General features: G+C 52.5%; 2 protein-coding genes and 1 pseudogene across 4 annotated transcripts in view; 1 reads left to right on the forward strand and 2 right to left on the reverse strand.

The window, feature by feature from the left end:
* Positions 1-2,877, forward strand: part of FOXP3 (forkhead box P3) — a 19,291-nt gene extending 16,414 nt beyond the window's left edge. For both annotated transcript variants that reach the window (XM_027533261.1, XM_027533260.1), the window contains 3 exons: positions 249-325; positions 1,517-1,618; positions 1,813-2,877. In XM_027533261.1, coding sequence (XP_027389062.1) covers positions 249-325; positions 1,517-1,618; positions 1,813-1,962 — 329 coding nt within the window. In that variant the 3' untranslated portion in view covers positions 1,963-2,877. The remainder of the gene's footprint in view (positions 1-248; positions 326-1,516; positions 1,619-1,812) is intronic.
* Positions 2,786-17,948, reverse strand: CCDC22 (coiled-coil domain containing 22). Of its 2 annotated transcripts, XM_027533258.1 has the most exons (17): positions 17,718-17,948; positions 16,447-16,624; positions 10,355-10,487; positions 9,489-9,595; positions 9,274-9,340; positions 8,997-9,175; positions 6,825-7,019; positions 6,247-6,309; positions 6,034-6,153; positions 5,207-5,326; positions 4,997-5,113; positions 4,790-4,891; positions 4,374-4,481; positions 4,019-4,114; positions 3,744-3,803; positions 3,589-3,663; positions 2,786-3,160 (listed from the first exon to the last, which is right to left on the reverse strand). In XM_027533258.1, exons 1-17 carry the CDS (start codon positions 17,765-17,767, stop codon positions 3,047-3,049), a joined length of 1,884 nt encoding a protein of 627 aa, XP_027389059.1. In that variant the 5' UTR covers positions 17,768-17,948; the 3' UTR covers positions 2,786-3,046. The 2 variants fall into 2 exon arrangements, with proteins under 2 accessions (XP_027389059.1, XP_027389060.1); XM_027533259.1 differs by lacking the exon at positions 4,019-4,114 and having other exon boundaries at positions 17,718-17,934.
* On the reverse strand, positions 12,841-15,255 carry LOC113887477 (annotated as a pseudogene).

The following is a 17,948-nucleotide window of genomic DNA, read 5'->3' on the forward strand; positions in this document are numbered from 1 at the left end:
ATCCCTTTGGTGTGGAAGTTACTACTTTTAAACCTTGGGAAGAATAAGCCCTATAGTGGTGGGAGCAGTGTAAAGAGGAAATGGTATCATTTACGTAGAGTGCTTAGCCAACAGTGATTGTGATCCTGGAAAGCGGTGTACACGGTGGGATTTCAGGCATGCAGACTCGACAGCTGGTGGAGAGCAGAGGGTGGAAGAGGGAGTGAGGAGTTCCCAGATGGCCCCTGATCCCTCCCCACCTCTTGCAGAGTTCTTCCACAACATGGACTACTTCAAGTTCCACAACATGCGGCCCCCTTTCACCTATGCCACCCTCATCCGCTGGGTAAGCGGGGTGCCAGGCTGAGGAGAAGGAAGAGAGGGCTGGGGTGGAGGACCTTCCCCTCACCAAACACCCTCAGGGGGCCTCCTGTGTGAACAAACCCATGCCTTAGATGTGATTCCCCATCTACACCCCAAACCCACACCTCAACTGCTGTCCAAGCCATGGCAAGCCAAGAGCCGGCCCTAAATCCACCCCTTTCCTAACGACCACCTCAACCCCATGCCTAACTGCCTCCTGGGCCTATAAATAGCCCCCAAACTAATCTGATCTCTGCCCCTTCCCCTATGCCCACCTCAGGTTCACCCTAACTCCTTCCTCAGCCCTGACGTACCCTAGTCTGTCAAGACATCCCCCTGCTAGACCCCACCCCTAACCCCTTCCCACCTCACCCCATCCCAACCCCTTCATCTTAATCTCCCTAATGCCTTCCCCAAAGCTTCACCAGATCCCACATGGACCTTCATCCCAGGCCCACACCTAACCCTACACAACACCACTCATTCACCTGCCTCACCCCATCCAAACCCGGAGGCTCACTGCAGCCATGATCACCGACCCCTGACGCAATTCCATTCCTAAATCCCAGCAGATCAAATTCCCAGACCCTCAGCCTCACTCCACACCCAATCCCATCCCTGATCCTTAAATGACCACACACAGTCAAGACCTAACTACAGTCCAGACACACAAAATAACTAGGCCCATCTCTGCCTCCTGACCTAATGCTACACGTCATCCCACCCCTCACCCCTTGACTCACCCCACCTCATCCCCAGCCTGACCCTTAACCAGTCACTTATCTGACCTCTAACTCTGCTGGGCCCTTTACTCCTTCCAAACCCTAACTGTACCCCACCCCTGGCCCTTAAACTTCCTAAACCCTGAAATCTCACCCTACCCCCATCCCAAGAGCTCCAACTCCACCCCAGAAATTTAACTTCACTCCAGCCCTGACCCTGAACCAGAAGCAACTCCAACCTCAGCCCTGATCCTTCACCTAACCCCATCCCAGCCCCACCCTCACCCCACTTCTAACCCTGTCTCTGACCCGTCACCCCTCACTATCTCCCTCCCTTCCCCTGTCCCCACAATTCCACCCAGGTCAGAGGCCAGCCCAAGGTGGGCCAGTGCCCCTGTCAGGCTGCATTTGGGGGAGCAGCTCCCCTCACCCCCACACTCCCTAACCTCCAGGCCATCCTGGAGGCTCCTGAGAAGCAGCGGACACTCAACGAGATCTATCACTGGTTTACACGCATGTTTGCCTTCTTCAGAAACCACCCAGCCACCTGGAAGGTGAGCTTCTTTGGACGGGGCAGTGGCTGGGAGGGCCTCAAATGCCACCACAGGTGGGCCTGGGAGGGGGCTTGGAGGCGTGTTGGGAAAGGGCAGGAGGTCAGTTTGGGGTGGGCACTGCTGGCATCAGTGCATGGCTGCCTGATCCCCCCACCCCCTGGCCCTGGCCCGGCTGGCTGGTCCTCCTTGCACAGAATGCCATCCGCCACAACCTGAGCCTGCACAAGTGCTTCGTACGCGTGGAGAGCGAGAAGGGGGCTGTGTGGACCGTGGATGAGTTTGAGTTCCGCAAGAAGAGGAGCCAGAGGCCCAGCAGGTGTTCCAACCCCACACCTGGCCCCTGATCTCAGAGCCAAGAAGAGAAGGGAGGACAGGGGAGGGGATCGAAGTGGCTGGGGGCAGGGGTGACCAGCCCTGGACATGCCCGCAGGGACCAAGAAGTAAGGTGTGCACTGTCCTGCCAGTCAGGGACCCCACTCCCCAGCTGACCGCCCTCTTGGATCACATGCTCTGCACCAAGGATGCTCAGAGGGACCCCAGGCCCAGCCCTGCACCCACTCCCCAGCCCCCTGCGATGGGCTCTTCAGCCAAACTGAGACTTCACAGTCACACACACAGCCTGCCTCAGTCACTCTCACAGATGACCTTGGAGCTGGAAAAGGACACATAAGAGTCACAATCCTGTCCCCTGGACTCGATGCAAACCCCCAAAACATGAAGAGCCTGCCTCAGTACACTCACACCACCTCAAGTTTGCAGTCACACAGTCACACCCACACACAGTCAACCCACGTCCCCCAAAGCACATACCCACAGCCGGCTTCCAGGCCCACAGGTGCGGTGTCACATGAGGCAGGCCCTGACAACAGCACAGCAGCAGCATTGGGACCTTCAGGATGTCAGGTTCCAGAAAGCCACCCAGACGCATGCACGCAGGTCACACACGGTAACGCGTGGCTCCCGACACACATGCTTGGTCACACAGACTCTGAACTCACCAGCACGTCTCATGTGCACATGCACACCCACACAGCACCCCGAGGGGCCTCTGGAGTCCCAGGCAGACGCCCAGGGCTACACACACCAACTCACCAAATGTATCCAGCGTCTCACCTGCCACCCACCCCTCCCCCACCCTGAGCCCTGCACCCTCTTCCATGCCTCAGCTTCGACTGCAGACAGAGCCCCTCATTTATTTGAGATCCAAGACCCCAACCCCCGCCCCGTGCCCTTCACAATAAACTGAAGCCAAGCTCCCACACTCTGGATGACTGCCCCAGATAAGGGTCGGGGTGAGGTGGGCGAGGCTCTGGGGCCAAGGCTGCAGCAGGAGGAACCCAATGGTAATCAGAGGGCACAGCGAGGGCCAGTGCCGCCAGCACTCCACATCCCTGCCTGAGGCCGGGGGCAGACCTCTGGTGGGGCTACTCAGGCCTCGCGGACCCGGCCCAGGAGCCCAGCGTTCTCCTGGCGAAGGGCTCGGTAGTCCTCGCGGATCTTGTCCAAGTTGCTGAGGGTCTTCTTGCCCATCTCCGTCTCAATCTAAGGCAATGTGAACCACAGCCCTTTAGCACACAGGGCCCCTTCTCAGTTCCTGCTTGCCGCCAACACCCCACTGCAGCCACTCAGGGCCCCACTGTGCTCCTCCCACCCCCTGCCCCAATAACAGCCTGCTCTGTCCCACCACCAGGCCTTAGCAGATGTCACCCATCCACCTGAAGCATCCTTGGCTGCGTGGCAGGATCACCCAGCCCATACTTAAGCTGAAGCCTCTGCCAATGGCCCTGGAGGCAGGTATGAGGACCCTCAGGACGGAAGGCGGGGGTCAGAGCAGGCCACTGGGCAGTTCCAGGTCACACAACCAGTTACTAATGGGCAGGGCTAAGACCCCAGCCATTGGCTAGGTCTGGTCCCACAGCCTCTCTGTCCCCCGGCCTGCCTTGCTGAGCCCTCCCACCCCCTGGCCTTACCTGCTCCTCCAGGTCTCGAACCTCCCTCATGATCGTGCCTGTGTCCTCGATGGTCTGGATAAGCTGGCTGCAGTTCTGGGGACAGCAGGAGTGGAAGGCTTACACCCAAATTTGTCCCCTCCCCAGCCAGCCCCCAGGCACACTTCTCCCCTCACCTCATGCAAGGCAGCTAGATACTTGTAGGCCTTCCGAACAGCATCGTCCTTTTTGGCATCCTGATGAAACAGGGGATCTTGAAGGTGTCAGTGGGCTGTCCTGCCCCACTCCCACCCCACCCCCACCTTCCCCCAACAAGGCCACCCATTTCCACTCCTCTGACTTCACCTTCCATGGGGCAAAGCCAGGCGCAAGCATCACTGTAACTATGAGACTCACACCTGGTCCAGGCCCACCCACCCCACCCCTGCACCCAGCCCAGCCTGCCCTAAACCTTGAACACAAGTTCATCAGTCACTGCAAACGTCCGGTCCAGCTTCCCAGACAGAGAGTTGATTTCCTTCTGAAGCTCCTTCGTGTCAGACAAGATCTGGCAGAGACCAGGGTACCCGTGAGCCCATGTCTGGGACAGGCAGCCAGCCAGCTGAGGCCATTCATATTCATGCTGTCACATCTAGACAGGCTCAGGGGTGGCTGGAATGGACTATGTGGGGCTGTGCTGTGCCAAGTATGGCCAGATAGCTCTGCCTTCCATAGGGTGTAAGGTCCCTGTGTCACCCTGCAACACACATCCTGCCCTTGGGCATGTCTGCCTGCGTGACCCACCTTCCACAGCCACAATGGTGTACCTTAGTGATCTCTTCCTTCTGCTTCCGGATATTGCCCACAATCTCCAGGATGCGCTGGGTATAGGCCAACCGGGACACATCTTTGGGCAGGGTCTCAAGCTCTGACACCTACACAGAAACAGCGGGTGCTCCCCTTGGACCCACACCTCCCCCACTCTGAGCTACCCAAGGCCCCCACACAGGTCTTTGGTTGTTGGTTGGTCAGTCGCTTCAGTCATGTCTGACTCTGCGACCCCATGGACTGTAACCCGCCAGGCTACTCTGTCCATGGGGAGTCTCCAGGCAAGAATACTGGAGTGGGTTGCCATTTCCTTCTCCAGGGGATCTTCCCAGATCAGGGATCAAACCCATGTCTCCTGCATTGGTGGGTGGATTCTTTACTGTCTGAGCCACCAGGGAAGCTCCACGGGTCTTACCAGCTGCTTGTAGACCTCCTCCTTCCGGCGGGCTTCTTCGGCAGCTGCCCGAACGCTCTGGTGCAGCTCCTGGATCTCTGCCAGCCGTCGAGAAGATTCCAGCTGCCAGGGTCCCACAGAGAGAGGGTAGTGAGGCAGAGCACAGGACTAGCCCCCTAGGGAGGGACTGAACCTGCCCCACCCATGGTCTGGGACCCCACCACCTACCTCTCTGCAGTCCTGGAGCTTTCGGAGGTGGCGGTACTCAGCGAGGAGCGGGACCCGGTGCTTTTCCCACTGACCCGCCAAGTGGATGACCCGCTGGGCACTGCTCTCTACCACAAGCTGGAGGGTGATGGTGGGAGGGAGGCTGCAGATAACACAGGCTGGGCCCGCCCAACTCCGACCCTCCCAGCCCAGCCTCAGCACCAGCCCCACCTGCAGCTTGGCAAGGTTGGCAGCCCCGTCGGGCAGCAGCTCCACCGCCTGGCTCTTCAGACGCAGGGCTTGCTCACGCTCCACGATGCTGAGCTCACTCTGCCGACACTCAGTCTCCACCTGGCACCCCAGAAACCCTTACTCCCAGTCAGTGGGGGAGCCCAGCCTACTGGGCCTGGAAAGCCCTGGCCTAGCCCAACCCCAACAGATGACAATACATCCCTCTAGCCCTTATGGCTTCCCAGGTGGCACTAGTGGTAAAGAACCCGCCTGCTAATGCAGGAGATGCAAGAGATGGGGGTTCGATCCCTGAGTCAGAAGATCCTCTGGAGGAGGGCATGGCAACCCACTCCAGTATTCCTGCCTGGAGAATCCCATGGACAGAGGAGCTACGGTCCATGGGGTTACAAAGATTCACAACTGAAGTGACTTAGCATGCCCCTATAGGCCCCTCAGACCCCTCCCAATAGCAACAGAGACATATAAGCAGAGACAGGCACCCACAGCAGACCCCTCTGACTCCTTGACCTCAACACTGACTCCCCTGGAAGCCCCGAGGAGGCCCACAGGCCCCTCCAGTTGCCCATGGACAGTCACACCCCTCCCGACTCTCACAGACAGCAAGGCACCTCTAACCCCTACAGGTCCCACATCCTCCTCCCACTCCCCCTGATTCTCCTGAACCCTCAAGAGTCCCACAGGTCCCCCAATGGCTTCCACGAATCTTTCTGACATCTGCAGACCTCTACAGAGTACCCTCAGTCCCCGCAAGTCCCTCTAAGCCCCCTAAGCCCGACCTCAGCGGGCAGCCCCTCCCCAACCCTCACCTGCACAAGGTTGATTCCCAGCGTCTTCATGTTAGCTTCAACCTCTTCAATGTTGTGGTTCACCCCCTCCAGCTGCTCCCGAAGAGACTCCAGCTCCTGCTCCTGGGCTGCCCACGTGTCCTGGTAGACACAGGCCAGGCGATGTGGGGGTGTCAGGCCCAATAGACAGCCAAGGGCCCAGGACACCGCCCCACCCACCATTGCTCTGCTCACCTGTTCAGGCCGCTGGGAGGTGGCCGGCACATCTGACACCTGGGCTGCCTGGGCCTCAGGCTCCTGGGGAGGGAGGAAGGAGCATCTTGGCTGTCGGGGAAGGCCCAGGCCCTCACAGCCAACCTCAATATCCCCTGTCGGCGCCCTCCCAGCACAGTACTCATGTATAGTGCACTGATGGCTGTCGGAATATGTGTGAGGATCAAAGCACTCTCTGTGACCTTAGACTGGAGTGTTTACTTATAAAAAACCTCCCTGACCCTGACACAGCTCCTGCCCACCTGCCCATGAAAGGGGTGAGGGCCCCTCCGGGTGACCATCCAAGAAGAGATATCCAGAAGAAACTCTCCAGAGAAAGCTGAGCTTTGCACAAAGAGCAGTCCTACACATTTACACGGCTCCCACCCCTGGACCCTTTCTCCACAGAAGTTCCCAAGAAGCCAGGGGACTCCTCTGGGTACCCACCTCAGTGGGGAGCAGGCAGGTCTGGTGGGAACAGGGGCCTCTTGTGTGGAGAGAGTGTGGTGTGTATACCTACAGCAACCTTGGTGCCATCAGCATGCCCTAGCCCCACCTACCAGATGGAAGGTGAACTTCTTGGAATGTGTGAAGCGGGAGCCTTTGGGAGTACCAGGCCTGGCCCCAGCACCCCAGGCCTGCAGCACTTCTCCCAGGTCTCGGGCTTGTTGCGGGGGCCCTGGCCGGCCCCAGGTCTGGCGCAGATGCTCGGCCAGGTGCTTCTGTAGCCGCTGCCGCTGAGCCCGTGTGTCCTCCTGGAAACAGTGGAAGGGGGTGGAGGTCTGCTGGGTACCCGAGGCCCTGCCTCCACCAGGGAGCTGCCTGACAAGGGGCCACCCCCAAGTCGCACCCACCCTCCAGCCTCTCCAACAAGAGGACCCGGCCCCACTGTCTGGGCCCACCAGCCTGGGAGCTCCCTGAGGACAGCCCCATTTCTCTCCACCCACTCGGCTCTCCACAATGGAGGAGGCTATGGGAAGGGAGACAAGCCTGCAGCTCCCAAATTAGAGACCAACACTGAAAGGACATGTGGGGACAGAGTGGAGACTGAGTCAGATGAGCTGGGAAAAGAAGGGGGCGGAGGCAGAGTGGAGCAGAGAGATATGAAAACAGAGGCAGTTTTGAGACAAATGGAGAAATCTGATTGTGAACTCAGTGTTGGATAGTATTAAGAGGTCACTATTCATTTTCTTAACTGTGAAGATGGCCTGCTGGTTGCATTAAAAAGTCAATGCCCTGGGGCTTCTCTGGTGGCTCAGTGGTAAAGAATCTGCCTGCCAATGCAGGAGACACAGGTTTGGTCCCTGATCCGGGACAATCCCACATGCTATGGAGCAACTAAGCCTGTGTTCTAGAGCCCGTGGGCCACAACTACTGAAGCCCACATGCCTAGAGCTTATTCTCTGCAACAAGAGAAGCCATTAGAAGCCTGCACACCACAACTATAAAGTAGCCCTTGCTTGCCACAACTAGAGAAAAGCCCACGCAACAAAGACCCAGCACAGCCAAAAATAAATAAATTTTAAAAACTTATTTTTAAAAAGTGAATGCCCTTTTGAATCACGAGATGTCTGCCTAAGTATTCAGAGTTAAAATGACATGATGTGTCCCCCCATCCTGAACCCCCCTCCCACCTCCCTCCCCACCCCATCCCTCTGGGTTGTCCCAGAGCACCAGCTGGGACACATGTACACCCGTGGCTGACTCAAGTCAATGTATGGCGAAAACCACTAAAATACTGTAAAGTAATTGGCTTCCAATTAAAATAAATAAATTTTTTTAAATGACATGAAATCTTGAATTTGCTTTAAAATAATACACACAAAAAATAAAGAAGAGATGAGGAAAGATTGGAAAAATGCTTGGATCTTTTTTTTTTCTTTTTGGCTGCACCACAGAGCTTGCAAGATCTTAATTCCCTGACCAGGGATTGAACCCGGGCCTGGCAGTGAAAGCACAGAGTCCTAACCACTGGGCTGCCACGGAAGTCCTGCAAAATGCTTTAATTGAAGGTGGATGATAGGGCCATAGGGCTCATGAAACTACTCTCTCTACTTCTGTGTTTGAAGTGCCTATAAGTTTTAAAATGAGAGAAAAAGATAAAGACAGAACAAATGGCAGTGGGGGAGGCAGAAAGGGACAGTTATAGAGGTAGACAAAGTGGGGAGGGGATGGAGACAGACACTGAGGTGGACAAAGGGGATATAGGGACAGATATAGAGGTAGACAGAGGTGGGGAGACAGTACAGAAATGAGACAGTGGTGGGGAGAGAGAAAGAGGGGCAGCAAAACCACAAAACGAGAAAGCCAGTGGTGGGAAGAGTTGGTCAGAGATCTGGAGGCTGTAATCGGTGATGACGACACAGAGAAAGAGGAAGCGAATTAGGGGCAGGAAGGAGGTAACAGAAGCAGGGAGAAAGGGAGGAGATCCTGATGGCTCTGGCTGCCCGTGCACGACCTTTGGTGGAACATCACCCTCGGAGGAGAGCAGTATTACCACCCATGTGTCAGAGCAGGACACCGAAGCTCTGAGGGGCCATACTGACTTGTGTGAGGACTCTCTGGCTCCAGCGTCCTTTCAGGCAGGGAACCAGGTAGTTGCACAGAGAGAGGAAACAATGGAAGAAAGGGACAAAGTGGGGAAAAAAGAGTGGCAGAGGACTAAAGGGAGATGAAATGGGAGCTGTAGGGAGGAGCGGCCTCATCAGGGGGGGCCAAGCACCAAGCAGTACCTGGGCGGGGAGGCGGGATGTCCGGTGGCCCCAGTCCTCGTCCCCAGCACGGTCCCGGCCTGTGTGCTGGCAAAGCTGGATGGCATGGTGTTCGAGGAGTGAGGCCGCCCTGGCAGCCGGCTGGGGCACCTGGGCAGGAACTGGTAGCAGCAGGGGACCTGCCTGGAACTCCCGGGACTCTAGAAGCAGCAAGAGTCAGCCAGCCCTCCGGCCTCACCACACGGGCAGGCCCACCTCTGCCCCTCCCTTCAGCCCCTCTCCACAGCCTCCTGCTCACCTCCTCTGGAGCTCAACTCAGGCATGACCAGCCTGCTGGCATGGAAAGGCTTCTGGTGGGCTGAGCCCTGGTGGGAGAGCAGAATCAGAGAGCCTTTAGGGTGAATCGTGTTTGGGGGTGGGCAGAGGGAAGGGGCCAAAAACCTGAGCAAACAATTGGGGACAAGGCAGGCAGGGCAGTGACAAGCAATATTAACACGAGTTGAGGGGTCCCACCTGGAGGTACTGTAGTTTAGGAGTGCGAAGGAGGGGTGGGACCCAGGGCAGGGCCAGGTGGTCCCGGATCCGGCTCCCGATGGCCCGGAGGAGGATAGCAGATTCACCTAGGGGAGAGGGGAGGGGGTATCCATCAGGTAATAATGCCACAACTCCAAAAATGCATACACCCTGGGAGAGCAGCCTGACCCCCTCGCAGAGATACATATCTATGTAGCTATCATTTTCACAGTCATTCAAGGAACACTTATTAAGCGCCTACTCTGTACCAGTCCCCATTCTAGACCCTTAGGCTACCTCAGTGAACAAACTGATAAATATCCTCCTGCCCTCCCAGGGCGGCAGGCTGATAGAGGCATGACTGAGGTCATAAGTACAATGCAGAAAACTGGCAGGTGGTTGTCAGGAAAGGAGGCTAAGGACCAGGGAGAGGAAGATATTGTTTTGAACAAGGCAATCCAGGGAAGGCCTCCCTCAGGTGACACATGAACAGGAAACTCCAAGGGGTAAGGGAGTGAACCATGAGAGTAAGTACCTGGGAGAGTAAGCCAGCAGATGCAAAGGCCCTAAGGCTGGAGTGGCCTGATGTGTCTGAGGAGCATCACTGAGGCCAGTGTGGTTAGAGTCGGGGCAGGCAAGGCAGGAGGTAAGGCCACAGGACCCTTCCAGCACCAACTCCCCACCTGGGTCAGCCCAAGCCCCAGTTCCCTCCCCATGACCTGTATCCCCCTCTCCACCCCAGTCCTCCCACTTAGCTCTCCCTAAGACACATACTCCACCCCCACCAAACTTTTCACCCCTTCCTCTTTTCTCAAGCCCCACAACACCCTCTCCCTCACTCCCATCACACCCCAAGCGCCCCATACCAGCAGACTGGTCTGCATCCTCAGAGGCATCAGTGGGCAGACGCTCAGCCAAGAACAGAAGCAGGTCTCGGAGGTCAGGCTCACTGGGGTAGAGGAAGTTCTGATAGCCAAGCTCCAAGGGGTAGCCCAGGTCCTGGGGGTTGGAAAGGGTGACACCTGTGAGTCTGACAGGCAGGATCGTCCTGACCTGAGAGCCCAGGGCAGAGACTCCAAATGCTACCATGCTCTCACCAGCCACCACCCTCCGAACTTTCCCTTGCCTCCCCACGGCCTCCAGAACTTTAAAGTTAAAGCTCTGGCCTTGCTAAATATGATCAAAACCCAGAGGCCATAAAAGAGAAGATGAGTGTTTCTGAATACACAAAAAAAAAATTTAAAGAAAAAATATAATGAGCAATGTCAAAGCATAATAACAAGATGGGAAAAAATAGTATTTGGACTTGATTTTTTAATTTAAGATGTTGCAACTAGCTGTCACATATCCAGCCTCTTGTCTGCATTCTTTTAAAAAAAATTTATTTATGTTTAATTGAAGGATAACTGCTTTATACATATTATGTTGGTTTCTCCCATACATCAACATATCAAAGACAAAGAGTGAATCTACCTAGTATATAGCATACATGCTAAGTTGCTTCAGTTGTGTCCAACTCTTTGTGACCCTATGGACTGTAGCCCACCAGGCTACTCTGTCCATGACATTCTCCAGGCAAGAATACTGGGTGGGTTACCATTTCTTTCTCCAGGGGATCTTCCCAACCCAGGGATCAAACCCGCAACTCTTGTCTTCTGCACTGGCTTTACCGCTGGTGCTAGGTTCTTTACCACTAGCGCCACCTGGGAAGCCCACCTAATATATATAGAGTACCTAAAACCACACAAGCCGAAAGACCAGCAGTGCAACAGTAAAGGAGGCAAAAGATAGGAACAGATAGACAATTCCCAGAAAAGAATGAAAAAATGGTCCTTAAACATATGCAAACATGTCCAACTTCACTTACAAAGGAGACTTGAATTGAAAGCACACTGAGCCCCAACGTGAGTATCACTGATCTGGGATAAACTGACATTATGTTCTCCTGAAGTTCCACTTGGGTAGAGAGATACTATCACTGGCACAGAGTTACTGCCCCAGACTTGAATCTAGTCATGAACAAACAATCAGATCAGATTGTGGGCATTCCATCGAACGACCAGCCTCCTCGCTTCAGACATGGGTCATTGCAAAAAGAAATAAAGAAAAACTAAGAAGGACTGCTGCTGGATACAGAAGATTAGAGATATAACAGTGAAATAAAATGTATGATCTTTGATTGGATTCTGTAATTGGAAAAAAACAGCTGTAAAGGATATCTTTGTAACTACTGAGGAAATCTGACCATGTACAAATATTAAATACTACTATTCTATCGATATTCAATTTCATGGGTGTGATCATGGTACTACGGTTATACTGGTGATTGTCCTTTTATCAATACTTAGGAAAGGTGCACTGAAAGTTTTAGGTATGAAGTATCACAATGTCTGCTGTTTTCAAATGGTTTAGAAAAGAAATGTGTGTGTGTGTACCCAGATAGAAAAGAATGAAGTAAAATGTTAACAGTATAGGAAGCTAGGAGAAAGATGTTATGTTTCTATTTTCATTTTTCCTTAAATTCAAAAGCTTTTCAAAGTGCAAAACTAGCGGGAAAACTATTTGGAGATACTATTCCTCACCTATTGAACAGGCAGAACTCTGACACTACACTTCCTCAGTGCAAGACGCTGTGGGAAAACAGATACTCTCTCATATACTGCTGTCAGAAATACAGAAATTAAACAATCCCAATGAAGGTGATTTGGCAAAATCTAACAAAATGACACATGCATTTACTCTTTCACCTAGCAATCCTACTTCTAGTTTACCATGAAGATATGCCTCCAACAATTCATGAATATAGATGTGCAAGATTATTCATTACAGCATTATCTGCAAAATACTGGAAACTCCCTAAATGTTCAAGCATAGGAGAGTAGTTGAATAAACTACAGTGCGTACATACAATGAACTACTCTACAGCTTCACAAAGAAAAAAATGAGGAAGAGCTCTATTGTCTGATATGAAACGATTTCCAGGATATGCTGCAAGGGGGGAAAAAGTATAAGAATTTAGGTATATGTTTTCTTTTATGTAAGAAAGGGGGGAAATAAGAATATATATTTATATTTGCTTATATCTTCATTTTTTTCTGAAAAACTGGAAAGATACACAAGAAACTAATCAAAGTAATCCCCCTCTCAGCAGCCAGGTAAGGGTAATCAGGTGAATGGTTTGGAGTGCACGTGAGACTTCTCAAGGTATCGTGTCACTTCTGTCACACCTTGGAGAGTTACTCTTTCAGTAACTAACCATCTTTCATCTAGTTAACAATTCTTGTTCTTTTTTAAGAAACTGTTTATTTTCTCTCAACTGAATTTCCATCTTAAGAGTTTGTAGAAGCACAGCTTAAGGCCCCTCGGTAGTTGTCCCTCCCCATTCAGTGGGCTGGGCAGTGGGAGCTGCAGACAAGTCTTCAGTGGCAGGCTGCTGAATAAGCATAGAAGGCACATGAGCACCTTCAGACCAGTCCACCACCTCAGGCTGAGTTGCAGCTGGAATGGTCCATTCACCCTGAAATTCCTCCTTGGTCACAACTTCTCAGTTGCCACCTGCTCTTCCTTTTCAATCTCTTCAAGATCTCTGTAGAAGTAGAGGTCAGGCTACACCTCTCATGGGTATTCACACAAGATCATGCCACACAGGCACAGAGCATCCATCACATCTGACCCACTGAGTGAGCTCCCCTGTTGTTGCATGGGATAGCACTGTCCACATCCTGCCGAGAAGAGTTTGTGCTGCATCAAGCAACAGTAGGCAGGTTAACGTAAGAGGCTTCTGTGAGAGGCTTGTGGTCAGCCCTGGGATCAGTAACCACCAGGAGTCTTGGCTCCTGGAAGGCTGCCTGGATCTGGTTAATAAAGGTTCCAGGAGTGAAGTGGCCAGCAACAGAAGTGGCTCTGGGGCAGCAGCAAACTTTAGCCCAGCTCACTGGCCAGTATTCCTAGAGAAGGTGACACTGACATCAGCTGGGTTTTCAATGGCAATGGCATGAGCTGCCAACAGAAGCTTCTCCTAGGTTCTCTTCAGATTTACGATGTAGATGTCATCACTTTTCCTTCTGTAGATATACTGTTCCATCTGGAAGTCAAGGTTGGTGCCACCTAAGTGGGTTCCTGCTGCAAGGAATTCAAGGACATCCTCCTCCTTCACCTGTAGGGTATCAAGGGCTCTGGACACTGTGAAAGTTCCCCTTTAAGTTATGATGGGAACCCAGAACAATGCCACATGGACCCCTGTCTAGATAGTGTCGAAAGGCAACAGTTCTTCATATTAAATTTTCCCTATTCAAATTACTGCTAGGGTTTCTGTGTCTGGACTGGACTCTGATAAAAATGACCTCCATAAAACAGTAAATAATGGTTTCAAAAGAGACTATGGGCTTTGGAGTCAAAAAGGTTGCAGCTGAAATCTAACCTGTGCTCCTTGACTCACTATAAAGCTTTGGACTCATTATTTAACCACCCAGTTCAGTTTCTAGCTGTAAAATGGGGCTGACAGTAGTGTTTCTATGTGGATGCTTTAAGGGATTAAAAACAAAAAAAAGGCTTCCCTGGTGGCTCAGATGGTAAATAATCTACCTGCAATGTGGGAGACCTGGGTTTGATCCCTGGATTAGGATCCCCTGGAGGAGGGAATGACAACTCACTCCAGTATTATTGCCTGGAGAATCCCCTGGACAGAGGAGCCTGGCAGCCTACAGCCCAGGGGTCACAAAGAGTCAAACACGACTGAGTGACTAACACTTTCATTTTAACTTAAGTGGTAAAAAGGCCCATCAAGGTTCTGGTCTGGAGCTGCATGGATTCTGAAAGCAGACTTTCTGGATTCAAATCTAAGCTTTGCTTCTTACCAACTGTGTGACCACAGGCAAATCACTTAACCTCTCTGAGCTTTACTATCCTCACCTGAGTAAAAGGATACCAACAGTGCCTACTTCAGAAAGCTGGCTCAATAATTCAATGGCTTGATGCCAAGTTACCACAACAGCCAGCACAGAGCAACACTCAGAAAACATCATGATTATATATAACATCGTTATTATACAGACATATGTGTATTTGGTCACAATGTAGGACATATTTATTTCAGAGGGTCGCAGACAAAAAGTGTGAAAACCACTGTCTTTTAAGCTACTTTACTTTGGGTTTTTCCCGACACCTGCAATCAAAGAGTTGTGACTGATACAGAAACTCATTCCAGGAGTGGGGTGTGTGAAATGACAGACACCAAAATATGAAGGTGCCTGAGTCGCAGAAAGCGGTGTCAGCAGTAGGGCACATGACAAGGCAGACACCAGAAGGTGGCAGTGCTGAGCCAAGGTGTGCTACAGAAGCAGCACCCAGCTGAGTTAAGAAACTTTCTCTACTTGCTTTTGCATCCCCTGAAGAAGGAAATGGCAACCCACCCCAGTATTCTTGCCCAGAAAATCCCATGGACAGAGGAGCCTGGCGGGCTACAGTCCATGGCATCACAAAGAGTTGGACACACAGCAGGCTTTCTAGATGCTCAGGCCAAACCAAGACTTTGGGGCCAGACAATTACGTGAACTTCTCCATCACTGAAAAAGCCACATTCTCTTCCCCACGCAAAAGTTAGTGTGCAGAAAAGTAGATAACCATCAAATCCAGTGGGAAACAACACTGAGAGAAGGAGGTAACAGAAAACTGGGGGAAGCCTAAGCCCCAGCCCCTCCTCAACATGTCTCACTGTGCCCCCGTCTAGACAAACAGAGGACCCACGTTCCCCCTTATAAAGTGCCATTCTCAAGAAGACAACCCCAGGCCAGAGGACAGACTGCTCGCCTTGAAGGCCACCAAAAGCCCGAGACAGAAGAACCCAAGAACACCTAAGAGCTAGGTGAACCTGAGAGCCGAAGGCTGGGTAGAGGCCTATTTCTAAGAGACAGAGACTACACAAGCAAGGCACAAATTCAAGAAACCGGACCACCCTGTCCCTTGGGGCTAAGTGGAAAGTTTTACTGTAGTTAACACTATTGGCCCTCTACCACCAAATACTGCATATGTTGGGTATGCTGACATTCATTACATAGCTACAGGCTGTTGGAATGCAAGAAGCCAGATCAAGCCTATCTGGCTAACAGGGCAGAGTGAAGTTTTAGTGCAGACACTGTTTAAATTAACCAGCATATCTTCCTTTGGATAACCCTCCCTCCCCCAACTCCATGTGATCCTGATGGAGTAGCTACTCACAGTGCCCTATAGGGATGACCATAGGATCCAGGCTGGGCCAATCAGAACAGGTGGTTAATTCAGCCTGAGCATTTAATCAAACAGGGCTGTTTCAGAACTGGTAAATGGATATTATAGGATTTAGAAAAATACTTGGTGTTAAGCTCAAAATCGGAGAAGGCAATGGCATCCCACTCCAGTACTCTTGCTTGGAAAATCCCATGGATGGAGGAGCCTAGTAGGCTGCAGTCCATGGGGTCGCTAGGAGTCGGACACGACTGAGCGACTTCACTTTCACTTTTCACTTTCATGCATTGGAGAAGGAAATGGCAACCCACTCCTGTGTTCTTGCCTGGAGAAGCCCAAGGATGGCAGAGCCTGGCGGGCTGCCGTCTGTGGGGTCGCACAGAGTCGGACACGACTGAAGGGACTTAGCAGCAGCAGCAGCAAGCTCAAAATATGAAAGCCAGGAGTCACCCAGGTGCAAACTGGATCAACTCATTTGATGATCCTAACAACCCTACTTTTATCATCCCAATTTCACAGAGAAGAAAACTGAGGGCTACAAGGTTTAGGGTCACACACAGCCAGTGCTGTAGCCAGGGTCTCAGTTACTTAGGCAGTTTGACCACAGAGCCAGCAGCCTTAACCACTAAGTCACAAGGGGAGGTAGCAGAGAGGAAAGTCAAAAGAGTTTCAAAGGAGTCTGGCGACTATAAAGGAGGAAGGAAGAGGCTGTGTATATCGGGAGGAAGGCACTCACCATGCAGGCCTGAGCCAGGCTCATGGCCAAACGGAAACGGGCAGACATGGCAAGAGGCAGCAGGGGGCTGAGGCCAGAGCCCACAGCGGGGTTGATCACACGCAGGCAGCGGACCACAGCTTCTACCACCAGCTCAGTGGTGAAGGCTCGCAGGGTCTGCACATCTGGAGGAACTGCCCTGAAGAAGAAGGGGGCAGACACAATGAGGGGGATGGGAGTAGTCAGGAAACAGGGATGAGGCATAGCCGTACAGTCTCCTGTAAGCCCTAATACTGGGATGGGGTGGTGAGGATGGACACAGTTCAGACAGGTCCTCAGTGTTGCTGGCTGACTTCCATTTGTAAAACTAAAAATGGTGGTGGTGGTGGGAGGTAGTCCTTAGGTCCTAAGACCTCAGTGTAGAATGGTGGATGGAAGAGATCCAAATTCAAAAAATCTCAAATTTCCCTATGCCTAAAAGTCCCAAATTCCTGGGGTCTGGGAAGGCCTAGAAGCCCAGATGGAATGGTCTCTGGGTTTCTGCATCCCCAGATATCATGTTCCCTGCATGTCAGGGGCCCCTAGATATTGAACTGCTAGGGTTTTGAGACTCGACGTCAGGAAGCTGGGATTTTCAGGACTTCCAAATGTCAGAGTCCCTGGATATCAAGACCACCTAGTCTCAAGCAATCTGGAAGTCAAGCTCCCTACATGTTGTCATCCTGGGTTTTTAGGACCCTCGAATGCAGGAGTCCCAGTGTGTCAGGGTCACCAGGCATTAAGAACACCAGATTTTAAAGTCCTGGGATTGTAAAAGCCTTGGGTGTTGGGAAAAGAGGTTTGAAGGTTCCCAAGTATCCAGTCCCAGAGGGTTTTGGAGTCCCTGAGTGCCAGGACCCCAGGGTTTTAAGTTCCTTGGTTCTCAGGATACAGGTGTTTTAGAATCTCCAGATATCAGGGTTCCAGGGACTGATGTTAAGATCCACAGACTTCAGGAGCTCAGGCCTTGAGATTGCAAGGTTTTAAGGTCTCGAGGTGCCTAGGTCCTGGAGTTTGGGGTTTACCAAGTGTAGGGGTCAAAGGTTGGGGAGAGAGAGAGAGAGAGAGTGTGTGTGTGTGTGTGTGTGTGTGTGTGTGTGTGTGTGTGTATGGAGGAGGGAGGGTCTTAGGGTCCTGGAGGTTGGATCCCTAGATGTTAAGGTCTGGGGTTTTAAGGTTCCCGGGTGACTGGATCCGGAGTTTTGGAGTCCCGGATGTGGGCATTCCGAGGTAGGCGGGGGCTGTGTCCTTACGTGCCGGCCTGGCGCAGGGAATGGATGAGGATTCGGTCCGCCTCCTCCATGGTGGAGCCGTTTTGGAGTCCGAGGTTGGGTCCAGGGCCGGGTCCGAGGAAGAGAGGCGCAGCTGAGGAAAGCCCGCTCCCCGCTCGCGGTCCAAGGAGTGTCACAGGCTCCGCGAGGAGAGTCGGGAAGTGTAGTCCCGAGAGCGCGTTTGACGCAAGCCGGGTGCCTGTCGTACTGGTG

The sequence above is a fragment of the Bos indicus x Bos taurus genome, chromosome X (genome assembly GCF_003369695.1).
Source record: "Bos indicus x Bos taurus breed Angus x Brahman F1 hybrid chromosome X, Bos_hybrid_MaternalHap_v2.0, whole genome shotgun sequence".
NCBI classification, from domain to species: domain Eukaryota; kingdom Metazoa; phylum Chordata; class Mammalia; order Artiodactyla; family Bovidae; genus Bos; species Bos indicus x Bos taurus.

Excerpts from the sequence above, each read along its gene's own strand:
- CCDC22 (XM_027533258.1), bottom strand. The coding sequence starts at position 17,767 with ATGGAGGAGGCGGACCGAATCCTCATCCATTCCCTGCGCCAGGCCGGC. Across the intron at positions 7,020-8,996 it reads CATCCCGCCTCCCCGCCCAG|GAGGACACACGGGCTCAGCG; the intron begins GTACTGCTTGGT and ends CACTGTTTCCAG. Across the intron at positions 3,804-4,018 it reads CTGATGAACTTGTGTTCAAG|GATGCCAAAAAGGACGATGC; the intron begins GTTTAGGGCAGG and ends CTGTTTCATCAG.